Raw genomic sequence first — 12,290 nt, forward strand, 5'->3', positions numbered from 1 at the left:
GCCAGATCGTGCCGCCGGTCGCTCTTTCCGGCTTGTCTGAGGTGGGGATCGCTCCGCAAACTCAGCGGTCTTAATGAACCCCCATCGTGCGCAACCCTGCTGTCAGCAGCGAAACAGAGCCTCTGCTCCCCCCGCACAAACACAGCACGCGCCCCCCCAGCACTCGCTGCCTGAGTCGGGGAAATGCTGATGTTACCTGGTGTCTCTCAGTGATGGTGTGAGGGCTGTTTGTAGACAGAATCAGGCCATTCCAGTAAGAAGGTAATTACCATGGTACTGTGGATTTTACTATGCATTTTTAGCTCTGTTTAATTCTTTATCCCCTGTGTTCCAGCACTAAAGTCCACATATTATCCTGACCCACAAAATGGGAATTATTAAATAAAAGTAGTGGTACGCTTATTGGCTTTGTGTGTATTTTATATTCCTGTGTTTTAAATACATTAATTCACTTTAATTTCAGTACAAATGAATCCAGTCTGGCCGCACAATGCATACACAGTAAGTGAAATCACATGGAGTCATGTGATTAAAATATATATGTATGTGATATCATGTGATTTCCCTTAATCTGGACATACACAGACACATGATTGTGTCTCTGTGGTGCTATTCATACCCTCCTCTGGTGACCCTTCAGTGATTTTTCCCCGGCTTCTTCCAGAGAAGAGCTTCAAAAATGGAACTCAATACGTTGCTCGTCAGTGGCGAGATCGACTGAGCAGAACTCGAGAAATTCCATTTGATTGCATCACGCGGCGTTGTGATTGCATTCCTCAGTGCAAACACGCGTTTCCTCTGCCACGTCCTGCACTCAAGCTCCTTTATCATTCACCACAACCCACGGCAGGTAATATTTTACAGATTCTTGACGCGACATAACACCATTCTTGCTTTCACAAAGGCAGAGCGGCAAGGGCGTGTACAACCACCTGAGGGATGTCTGACATACCTGCCAGTTAGGGGGGCTGCCCTGTGGCGGCAGTAGATCCGGGAGGCGGGACCAGACCTCCCTCATCCTCCTCACCTTGACAGCTGGCGGGAAACTCCGGATGCGGTGTTTTGGTCCCTGTCGAGTTCATGTGCTTGACTTTCGTCACAGAAAGTTAACAGCCGCATGGCCTTGTCATAAATCAGCCGGAAGAGAGACCCCATCATTTCCGGGGTGCTGATGGCTCAGCGGTCTAAGCCTTGGCAGAGTAGCCACGTGTCTGTGGGCCCTTGAGCGAGGCCCTTAACCCCCAGCTCCATGGGCACTGCTGCAGCTGGCTGCCCTTCACTGTCAAGCTTACTGTCTCCTGCACGTGTGTCATGGAGAGCTGGATGGGGTTAGCAAAAGGAGAATTTCAATAAAATGTTATTATTAATGTGATGGCATCCGTTAAACCACAACTAAAAGAGCCACAAATTAACAAATGAAGTACACTGCTTTACATCGGCCGAGTTGTAGATCCCAGAGGCCTATAGACACTAAATAGATCACTGGCAGAGATACTGTGCATCAGCATTACCTTCGCTGATAACATCAGCAGTAACGCAGGCCGGCTTTGCCTGTGGATTGTACAGTAATGTACAGATATGTGCTTCGCAGAGCGAGGATTCGGACGCACAGTCATGAGCCTGTGCACAGTAGCAGAGCCGATACTGCTTACGGCCAACGAAAGCCGTTGTTTGTACACGTCAGAGAGGAAATCTGTTCATTACGAAAGCTTCTAACGAGCATGTGCACTCCTGAGCCAGCCTTTGTTTACATGTGAGGTGAACCTGTGAAACATTGACTGGGTCTGAAAAATAGAAACAGCACCAACTGATTTAGAAGTAAATGAGCAAAGTCAGCAGTGCTTGTAAATGGGCTGGTTTTAATTTAATTGACTGGCATGTGAATTGAAGGTCACGCTCCAAAGGCGTACACAGTCCCTGGCCTCTGGGTGTCCGCCGGACAGTGCCAGACTTCCCACCACAGTCTTGGGTGGGAAACGTTCCGTGTTGTTGCTTTTCTCCTGAAATACTCCCTGAGAATTTTAAAAACACAGCTAAAGTCGGGCAGGCGACAGGGTGACTGGAGTGTGCGATCATTGCAGTCTTTCTTACAGCAGCTTGAAAATTACCCCACATTTTCCATAAGAAGTACAACGATTTTGCTGTCCAGGTGTAGCCCTCCTTCCTTCCTTAAGGAGAGACCCTGGAACACTGTGACTCTAAGTTTAATTCTGGTTTTTAAAAATAGATGAACCACACTTTCAACGGGTGTACAAATGAGTAATATTTTCTCACTGTGTATAAGCCACTTCGTTTGTCACCATCATCTGATGAACCCAGTTTTCAGACATTAATCGTATTTTCGTGGTATTACTTGTAACACTAATATGTGTTGTAGCTGTGGGAGCGCGGGACGATGGGAGCGATTCCGATTCCCGAAAGATTTAAGCCTTTTTGTCCCAGTCGGCGACCCGTTCGGAGGAGTAGCATGGGGAGGGGCCGTTGCCTGGAAACGACGGTGGATGTTAGTGGAAGCAGCAAAAATGGAGAAGTACGAAAAAATCAAAGTTGTCGGAAGAGGCGCTTTTGGGTAAACACATTTTTTAAAATAGTCGAGTTGCTGTTCAGTCTGCCGTTTAGCAGATTGGATTTCACCGGCAGTATTTTGTTAAATGTTTTCATAACCGATGTCTGTACTTTTTCCAAAAAGTTTTTTGACAGATCTCGCGGTGGTTTCTTGAAATTTACGAATGTGTCTCAATAACAAAAGGATCCCCAGTCTGATCCTTGTCTGCGTTTCCTTGCAAACTGCTAATTAAATATTCCGGGAAAGCAGTACTGCACTTTTCGGACACAAATTTTATACCGTTATATTTGGTTGTCAGATGTCATTTGTATTTTTTTTCTCAATTTTTTATTCACTGTGTACACTTTTTTTGTTTAGTAAACGTTATCGTTACCAAACTTTGATTAGCTAATGCATTTAAAGTCTTTCGGTGAAGGATTTGACTCCCTCGAGGTTAATCAGAGCGCTGAGGTGAGAAAACCACGCCCCCGTCGAAGCCACGCCCCTCGCCCTCCACTCATTATTTCCGCCTTTCAGGATTGTTCACCTCTGCAGGCGCCGGACTGATGGCGCCCTGGTGATCCTGAAGGAGATCCCTGTGGAGCAGATGACCCGTGACGAACGGCTTGCAGCCCAAAACGAGTGCCAGGTGCTGAAGTTGCTGAATCACCCCAACATCATCGAGTACTACGAGAACTTCCTGGAGGACAAGGCTCTGATGATCGCCATGGAGTATGCACCAGGTACCAGTGCACACTCCTCCCTTCCATTTTCCCTGCTCTTTCACTGCATTACATCAGAGAGCGGCTGTGTGGGGTTTTTTATATAGAAGCTGAGAAGATGACATCATGTGTCGCTGTCTCCAGGCGGAACGCTGGCCGACTACATCCAGAAACGCTGTAACTCGCTGCTGGACGAGGACACCATCTTGCACTTCTTTGTGCAGATCCTGCTGGCGCTCCACCACGTCCACAACAAGCTCATTCTACACCGGGACCTCAAGACCCAGAACATCCTGCTGGACAAACACCAGATGATCGTCAAGATCGGCGACTTCGGTATCTCCAAGATCCTCGTCAGCAAGAGCAAGGCCTATACTGTGGGTGCCTCCCCGGGGTGGGGCCGGGGGATGCCTGGCGTATCGTGGTCTTGTAATGGACCGTGCTAATGTCGCACATTTTACAGTAACTTAACATTTTAGCTAAGTTTTCAGCTGAACCAGTCCAGATAATGTCAGGAATATAGGCTCTAACTTCCTGTGTGACACCACACCACTTGTCTGTGTCTCCCCTGTGGGGGCCAGGTGGTGGGCACCCCCTGCTACATCTCTCCAGAGCTGTGTGAGGGCAAACCCTACAACCAGCGGAGTGACATCTGGGCCCTAGGCTGTGTGCTGTACGAGCTGGCCAGCCTGAAGCGGGCCTTCGAGGCCGCGGTAAGACTGCCTAACTCCTTCAGTTCATTTATTAATCTCATTACAGTTATTTTATCCCAAGTTGCATTGAAGAAGCTTCTAGAATGTATTGTGGGTAACTATGGCTACCCGCTGCTAGGCCACTTTCACCCCCCACCTACCAACGTCCTCCCGGTAAGCCTCTCTCGTCGTCCCCACAGAACCTGCCTGCTCTGGTCCTGAAGATAATGAGTGGCACCTTTGCGCCCGTCTCGGACCGGTACAGCCCCGAGCTCAGGCAGCTGGTGCTGAACATGCTGAACCTGGACCCATCCAAGCGGCCGCAGCTCAGCGAGATCATGGCTCAGCCCATCTGCACCCGGCCGCTGCTCAACCTCTATACCGACGTCGGCAACGTCAAGATGCGCCGGTGACTTCCGCCGGGAGCGTTTCTGAAAATACGGGTGGCAGACGATGCCCAACAATCATAACACACGCACCAGCACCTGTCTGTACATGGGGGGAACATGCAGACGCCACGCACACAGAGCCAGGCAGGATTTGAACCTACAACCTTGGAGATGAAAGGCCGCAGCGCTTGCTCCCAAGCCGCAGGAAGCTTCCTGCATTCTTATTAATGATGATTTAACAGCTAAGTGGAGGCAGTTACTTGGGCTCTGCAGCTTTATTTTAATGTGAATCCTGAGGTTTAATTATGCTAATGGAAAACCGTGGTTGGCTGCTTCGTGTTGCCATAGTGAAGATAAGGTCTGGGATTCCTATTATGAGGTCACTTCCTGTTGTAAACAAAGGCCCAGGCAGAACTGGTTATTTTGCGTAGCATATAGCTGGAGGTCGTTTTTAGTGATAACTAAAGACACCATTCCGTTTCCGCAGGATTGAGAAGCCGCTGTCCGCCGTACAGGCAGGTGTACACGCTAGGCCGGCAGGACGATGGCCAAACTCCAGGCTGAGGGGTCAGTGAGGTCACTGCAGGCTTCGCTGACACAGGCTGCATGGATACAGTGACTTAGCGCTGAGGCTTGTTACCACCCATGGCTGTAGCTTCTTATTTTGCCTCCCATTCCAGCAGATGGGACCCTGGGCCCCGGGAAGATGGTGCACGCCCTGCCCCTGTCCTCCGTCTACACCTGGGGCAGCGGCATCTCCACCCCCCTCCGCCTGCCCATGCTCAACACAGAGGTGCTGCAGGTGTCCCTGGGCCGTACACAGAAGATGGGCGTCACCAAGTCCGGCCGCCTCATCACCTGGGAGGTCAGAGCTTGTTCCCGTCACGTCTTGCTTAGCGCCGGGCAGCGACACTCTGATGCCAGCTGATGCCAGGGGTGGGGGCTCTGTTTTTTCGGCAGGCACCCTCAGTGGGGTCTGGAGAGCCCGCCCTGCCTGGCGCCACAGAGCAGATACAGCCCCAGTTCATCTCTCGCTTCCTCGAGGGCCAGTCTGGGGTCACCATCAAATCTGTGTCATGCGGAGACCTCTTCACCACCTGTCTGACAGGTGGGCCCCTCTAGCAGGCCTGCGGAGTCCCTCCTAGGGGCAGAGCTCTCGGGAGATTGCAGCTCCCCATACTGGCAAGCAGAAATATGATGTTTCACTCAGGGAGCCCCTGGCCTGAGAGCATTAATCGTGTCACTCATACATCAGAGCACCTCCTGGGTATCAGATTTCTCCTCCCCCATTGTAAGCTGGCAGAACCTCCTCTTGCCTAAACGAAGTTTATAGACCAACACTCCCACTCTGGTAGAATTGGGGATTCAGCAGGGGGGTCAGGAGCTCACAGTGGGATCTTCAGCTCCATTACCTGGTGTTTTCTGGTGTGGGAGCAGCTTGCCCTGCTGGGGACTGAGCGCCCCCTTACAGTGCTACACTCACACCTCCCTCACATGCTCTTTTATTTACCATGTTTACTTCCCACCGCACAGACAGGGGCATCATCATGACGTTTGGGAGTGGAAGCAACGGCTGCCTCGGCCATGGCAACTTCAATGACGTCGCACAGGTGGGTGCATGGGAGGGGTCTTGTCGTGGGAGGGGCCGTGTCATGACCCATTGGCCGTGGGACAGCCGCGCTCACTTTCGCACACCCTCCCATGCAGCCCAAGATCGTGGAGGCCTTGCTGGGTTATGAGCTGGTGCAGGTGTCCTGCGGAGCATCACATGTGCTTGCCGTGACCAATGAGAGGGAGGTATTCGCCTGGGGGCGGGGCGATAACGGTAAGGAGGCGGTGCCTGTGCTTTGCTCTGTGCTCCCTGTACTGTTTTGCTCTTGGCCGGAAGTGACTCTGCCTGTGCCCCCCCCCCCCCCCAGGCCGACTGGGTCTGAACTCCCAGGACTCCTTCAGCTCCCCACAGCAGGTGTGCATGCCGGAAGAGTTTGAGCCCCAGCGGGTGCTGTGCGGGGTGGACTGCTCCATTGTTGTGGGGGTGCGACACACCATCCTGGCCTGCGGCAGTAACAGGTGACCCCCCCCCCCACCACCACTCACCTCCTACTGTCATCTGAACTTCAGACCGATTCTGAATTTGCCAGAACAAGAGCAGCTGTGTCTCAAACTGAATCCAGTTCCCCGGCACGATCAGGTTCAACAAACTGGGCCTGGATCAGATTGCCGGTGCAGACGAGCCACCACCCTCAGATCAAGTGGAGGAAGTGCACACGTTCAGCCCCATCCAGTCAGCACCCCTGAACAGAGAGAAGATCGTTTACATCGACATTGGAACGGCCCATTCTGCCGCAGTCACGGGTGAGACCTTATTTTTTTTGTTAGGATACTCTGATGTAGCTTTAAAATTGGTACTTAACCTGAGGTGTTTTATTTATATTGAGTTCAAACTGGGTAATTGTGTGTTGACTTTAAGCTGCGCTGATGATTTGTGTGTCCTGGCTGAATACTGTAGTAACAGTGATGAGCGTTAATGATGCCCCCCCCCCCCCCCACCAGAGACAGGCCGGTGCCTCACCTTCGGCAGCAATCAGCATGGGCAGCTGGGCTGCGGCACCCGCAGGAGCAGCCGGGTGCCCTACCTGCTGCCCGAGCTGCAGGGCATCACCATGGCAACATGCGGGGATGCTTTCACCCTGGCCATCAGCGCAGGTTAGCAGGACAGCATTCGGTGGGGGGGGGGAGGAGGGGCGGATCACTTTGGACCCCTTTGTTCTCTTCAGAAAAGCTACACCAGCGTTGTCGATGAGGCTGGTGGCCTTGCGAGTGGCATTAGCACCAGGAATATGCATTTATCCATATTTACTCAGCTAACCCCCCCTCCATTACTGAAGACACTTAGGTCACTGAGGGCAGATTCCCACTGTGTCACATGATCAGCTGTTTAGTGGGCTCCTCCCCCCTGGGAGGACCACAAAGTGCCCGCGGCTGCCCAGCCCTCTCACTTAACGGGGCTTTTAAGTGCTTTAATAACTGCCACTGATGTCGCAAGATACAGACCCTACAATAGAAGTGTGAGAGGCGTGGCTGCGCATACAAGAGTCACAGTGCATTATCTGTCTTTAAAGAGCCCCTCTTTGAATTTACTCCAAAGCATGGGGGAGGGATTGCATCAGCCAGTTACTAATGCTTCCTCAGGAAAAATGCACGTGACCCTTTTCAGATGCGCTTGGACAGGGAATGCGCTCCTTTGTAACGTCACAGTTCATTTCCATCGTTCTGAAAATGGGGCCAAACTGGTCGGGAGTGCTGCCCCAGCTGGGTGCAGGGGGTGGGACACCAACCTCTCGCCCTCCCCTTTCAGATGGGGAGGTGTACACCTGGGGCAAAGGGGCCCGCGGCCGGCTGGGCCGGAAGGAGGAGGACTCGGGCGTCCCCAAGGCCGTGCAGCTCGACGAGAGCCACCCCTTCACCGTCTCCTCGGTGGCCTGTTGCCATGGCAACACTCTGCTGGCCGTGAAACGTAATCCCACCCGCCTGTCCGCCTGGTTCGCGTCGACCCGGTTTTGTGTGAGACGGTTCCCGGCCGGGCCTAGTACCCGCCGTTGGCCACATCAGTGTCACAGATTAACTGGGGGTCACCTGGACCATGCTAGTGTGTGTCCTGTAAGCCTGGGGGGGGGCAGAGTCAAAGCCTCACATTAATATGCCATTCAGCCTGATGTAAAAAAGATATTAATGCCCCCTCCCCTACATACACACACACACACACACACACACGCACACACATGCACACACACACACACACACACATGCACACACACACACATACATACACACACACACACACACATGCACACACGCACATACACACACACACACACACATGCACATACACACACACACACACACGCACACACACACACATGCACACACACACACACGCACATACACACACACACACACACGCGCACACACACACACGCACATACACACACACGCACACACACACACACACACGCACATACACATGCACACACACACGCACTCACACACACACACGCACACACACACACACACACACGCACATACACACACACATGCACACACACACACATGCACACACACACGCACATACACACACACATGCACACACACATGCACACACACACACACGCGCACACACTCACACACACATGCGCACACACACATGCACACACACACATGCGCACACACACACACACGCACACACGCACACGCACACACACACACACACACACACACACACACTCCCTGCCTCTTACATCTGTCCTCTCAGATGCGTCACCACATGTGTCATCTCAGAAAAAAGTGTTTTCTAGGGGGTTCGGGCTGCGTAGGTGATGTCACAGGGCTTGGGAGGGGGGGGGTAGGCTGACCCACAGATGGCTGTCACACATGTAGATTGCAAGGCGATCACGCACAGCCCCTCAGCGTCATGTGACTCCAGCGGCATCCGCGTCAGCTGACCGTTAGCGGGAACCCTGCGGCACCTGCTGGCCGCCCATGTGACCTCGGTGCTGTAAAGCAGGACCCGGGTCGTTACGGAAGGAGTAAATTGGCTTTAATCACAGCTCTTAAATTCCTTCCTTGTATATTGAAATGCATATTGGGTGGGGGAGCAGAGCCCCGGAGGGCTGGGAAGTGGGCATTCAGGCGCCTCCTGGTGATCCTATGGATGACTCAGGTTAAGTGATAATCTCTGTGTTTTATTTCAGCTTTACTGGAGGAGTCAGGTCCCAGATGAGCCCTCAACTGGAAATTTTTACACTCCCTTCCCTTCTATTCACCTTTCTGCCCCCAGCCTGCACTATCGCAAGACTGAGGGTGGGGGGGGGGGAGGGGGTGGGACACAATGAAGAATGACTTCCTGTGAATGGACCCATGCATGGACTTCCTGGATTTCACAAGCTGATCTCTGAACAAAAGCAAACAACTGATCCTGTGTGTTTTGGAGGACTGCTCTGTGTGTACATAAACGCCATATACATATGTATATTTTTTAAGTCTTAGTTCAGAATACTTTATACCTCTTTGAGAGTCGACCGAAAGCTGGATTGACTTGAATACTTGTACCGGCCTTTCCCAGGATGCTTTGCAATTGGGGGTCCGCAGTCCTGGCCTGGGGGCCCGTGTGACTGTCCGCTGGTCTGCCAGCTCCCTTTAACCCGCCGAAAATGTCACTCTGCTGAAAAAAGCCTCGATTAGCTCGGGTAGCCAGTTAATTAGTTCCATCAGGCGCTTAAGGGCTTAGGAAGACAGGAAAGCCTTCTGTGCATCAGCCTGTTGGGTTCTGTGACGGGGGGTGACCCCTGCTTTACATAACCGTAAATGTGCAGCTGGGTTCCAGCATGAGTGTCTCGCGGTGCTTAATGCAGCCGTTCAATGGCATGTGGAGGCTGGATCCCAAGTGACAGTAACTGACAGCAGCCCCTGGCATATTTAAGCACCCGGGACACTGTGGCCAGACACAGGGTAAAAGAACGGTCCTTTGCTATAGTCAGAACGCAGTTAAATCAGGATGAACAAAAAGCATGTTCACTGAGTCTCACTGCGCCACAGGCTCCTCGTCCCCACAGAAAATGGGATTTGGAGAATCCAGGTTAGTCCCATAAGCCTTGGGCTGCATGAGATGACAATAGTGCCACGAGTACTCGGTAATCATGGCGTCAGTCCTGGCTTGGTACGATAGAACTGTGATGATGTCACTTCCTGCAGACATTAGCTGCCTGCTTCTCATCACGTGTGTGACAGAATGAAAGGAATGAGAGCAATGACTGTGTGTTTTCTAAATGTCTAAATTACGGGTTGGAAAAGAATGGTGATCTAAAGGAGAAAACGTCGGACAGGAAAGAAAACATCGAATTTCGTAATGTCCTGTTTGCCCAAGGTACTGGTCGCTTACCAAGGTTGGCAGAGCTGCAGGTATTAATGGTTGTATGTGTAATGGTTAATTTCATGACTGACGGCCTGTGATATGCATCATGCATTCACGCCTCTGGGTGAGGCAGGCCTTCAGCCCTCACGAGCCAGATTAGGTCAAAAGGCCAGTAATTTCCTCTGCTCCTATAGCCCAAAGCAACTGGAAAAGGGTAAGATGAATACAAAGCCATGCTAATCTTTTACGATCCCTTGCACAATACACACCCTCAAATGGCAAATTTTCCACCTTGTTCTTCAGAAGAGCTAACCTTCATTGGACACTTGCAGCATTGTCAACTCTTGCGCATCTGGAACTCAGACTTTCAGACTCAAGCTCAGGCAAGAAATCTTACGTCAAATCTAAATTGTTCCATTATAAACCTAAAATTAGCCACATCAGAAGTGCTGGGGGTAGTTTGCAAACTCTACAGACTATTTACAAGGTAATAAAACTGTTACATATATGTAAATGCGTGTGCAGACTTGTCTGAATAGCTGACGGAAGCTGGCACCCCTGCATATGGAAGACAGTTCAGGTATTTCTCATGCTAAACATGTATTTCTCGAGAATAATGAAAAGGGGAGGTGAATTCCTACTACTGAAATCACTGCCATTTTCTTACACTTAGTTCTATTACCCACATATGAATATTCACCCCCCCCCCGTCAATTTTATCGGTACAGTCACGATTCCCTCCCACGGATCGTCAAACTGATACCATTTATACTGAACCCAACAGAAGTTTCACGTCCGGCTTTAGAGCTCCCAGAAAATGCTCAGGCTCTCTGTGACGTGGCCTCAAATAAGGTATAAATGGTAGTGTTTGCGGCGCTGTTCACACTGTAAGCAAAACGAAATAAGCGACTGAGAAGCCAACCTGAGAGCATCACATCTTTCACGTGTTACTGACACAATGACTGCATTGTTATTGTCGTGCAAAAAATACAGCGACAAAAACAGAAAATGCGTTTTTAAAGTTTATGCCACCAGCTGTCACGCGATCTGAAATGCACCGGCACTGCTGGTGATACATTAGCGTCCAATGCATTATTGCTTAATTTTTTGTCTCATTTTTGCTGATTACTGCCAGACGACACGTTATTTACTAGCGGGGGTCTTACACCGGAAACTTAATAACGATAGTGTCTTCAAGGTCCTCAGTAAACGGCCGCCTTTGGTTTGGTGGGTATACTGGACATTTACACTTTCTTTGTAATAACTGACAGCATGTCATCTAAAACACGCGATTACAAATTGGAATACAAAAACGATACCAATTTATAATTATTTATGAACACAATACATGAAGTATATTTAAAAAGATAAACGGTAACATCATGCAGTAGATAAACAACACATATAGGTTTGTTCGCGGAGGAGCGTAAGTTAATAAAATGATGAAATAGTGCAGCAATAGAGCACCAGTATTGACACTCGAATACGGAGACTTCGTTCACAAGGCAGCGTTTTTATTTATTATTTTTCATTTCATTGTCTTCATTTCCTTACGTTTATTGTTATTTCATTCCGAGTGTATGCGGTCTGCGTAAACTTGAAAGGGTACGATATCACTAGGTATTTTGTAAATAAAACGTCCGATTTACAGACGACAATCTTACACTTGCCAGCATGACAGCGCGTTTTCCGCAAGCGTGACGGGAAATCGGGCATCGCGACTCATTGTTCACGTTTTGAAACAAGAACAATGCGCGCATGGGTTAGTGACGAGCCACACGTCCGCCGCTTGGGGGCGATCTTTCTACGAACGCCCAGAGAAATATACAGCGTAAATACAATAATAAATAATAGCATACAATTTACTTATCTGTAAAAGTATGCGACACACAAGTAGCTTCTCTACCTCAGTAATACGCCATTTAGATGTATTATCAATTGTGTTTGAAATCCATAAACTATATATAGTATGTATCTTTCGGCCATTAATATAAAAATTTCTTACGTGAATGATTTAATCAACAGTGAGCT

General features: G+C 50.2%; 1 protein-coding gene across 2 annotated transcripts; it reads left to right on the forward strand.

Annotated features, from left to right (window-relative positions):
- The first annotated feature begins 2,455 nt into the window (after positions 1 to 2,455).
- Positions 2,456 to 10,899, forward strand: nek8 (NIMA-related kinase 8). Of its 2 annotated transcripts, none has more exons than XM_023818078.2 (15): positions 2,456 to 2,569; positions 3,083 to 3,288; positions 3,412 to 3,644; positions 3,849 to 3,980; positions 4,160 to 4,368; positions 4,836 to 4,915; positions 5,029 to 5,213; positions 5,309 to 5,456; positions 5,882 to 5,958; positions 6,056 to 6,173; positions 6,268 to 6,418; positions 6,540 to 6,703; positions 6,902 to 7,054; positions 7,707 to 7,865; positions 9,100 to 10,899. In XM_023818078.2, exons 1-15 carry the CDS (start codon positions 2,502 to 2,504, stop codon positions 9,126 to 9,128), a joined length of 2,112 nt encoding a protein of 703 aa, XP_023673846.1. In that variant the 5' UTR covers positions 2,456 to 2,501; the 3' UTR covers positions 9,129 to 10,899. The 2 variants fall into 2 exon arrangements, with proteins under 2 accessions (XP_023673846.1, XP_023673848.1); XM_023818080.2 differs by having other exon boundaries at positions 5,032 to 5,213.
- The last annotated feature ends 1,391 nt before the right edge of the window (positions 10,900 to 12,290 follow it).

This window comes from Paramormyrops kingsleyae, chromosome 17 (genome assembly GCF_048594095.1).
Source record: "Paramormyrops kingsleyae isolate MSU_618 chromosome 17, PKINGS_0.4, whole genome shotgun sequence".
NCBI classification, from domain to species: domain Eukaryota; kingdom Metazoa; phylum Chordata; class Actinopteri; order Osteoglossiformes; family Mormyridae; genus Paramormyrops; species Paramormyrops kingsleyae.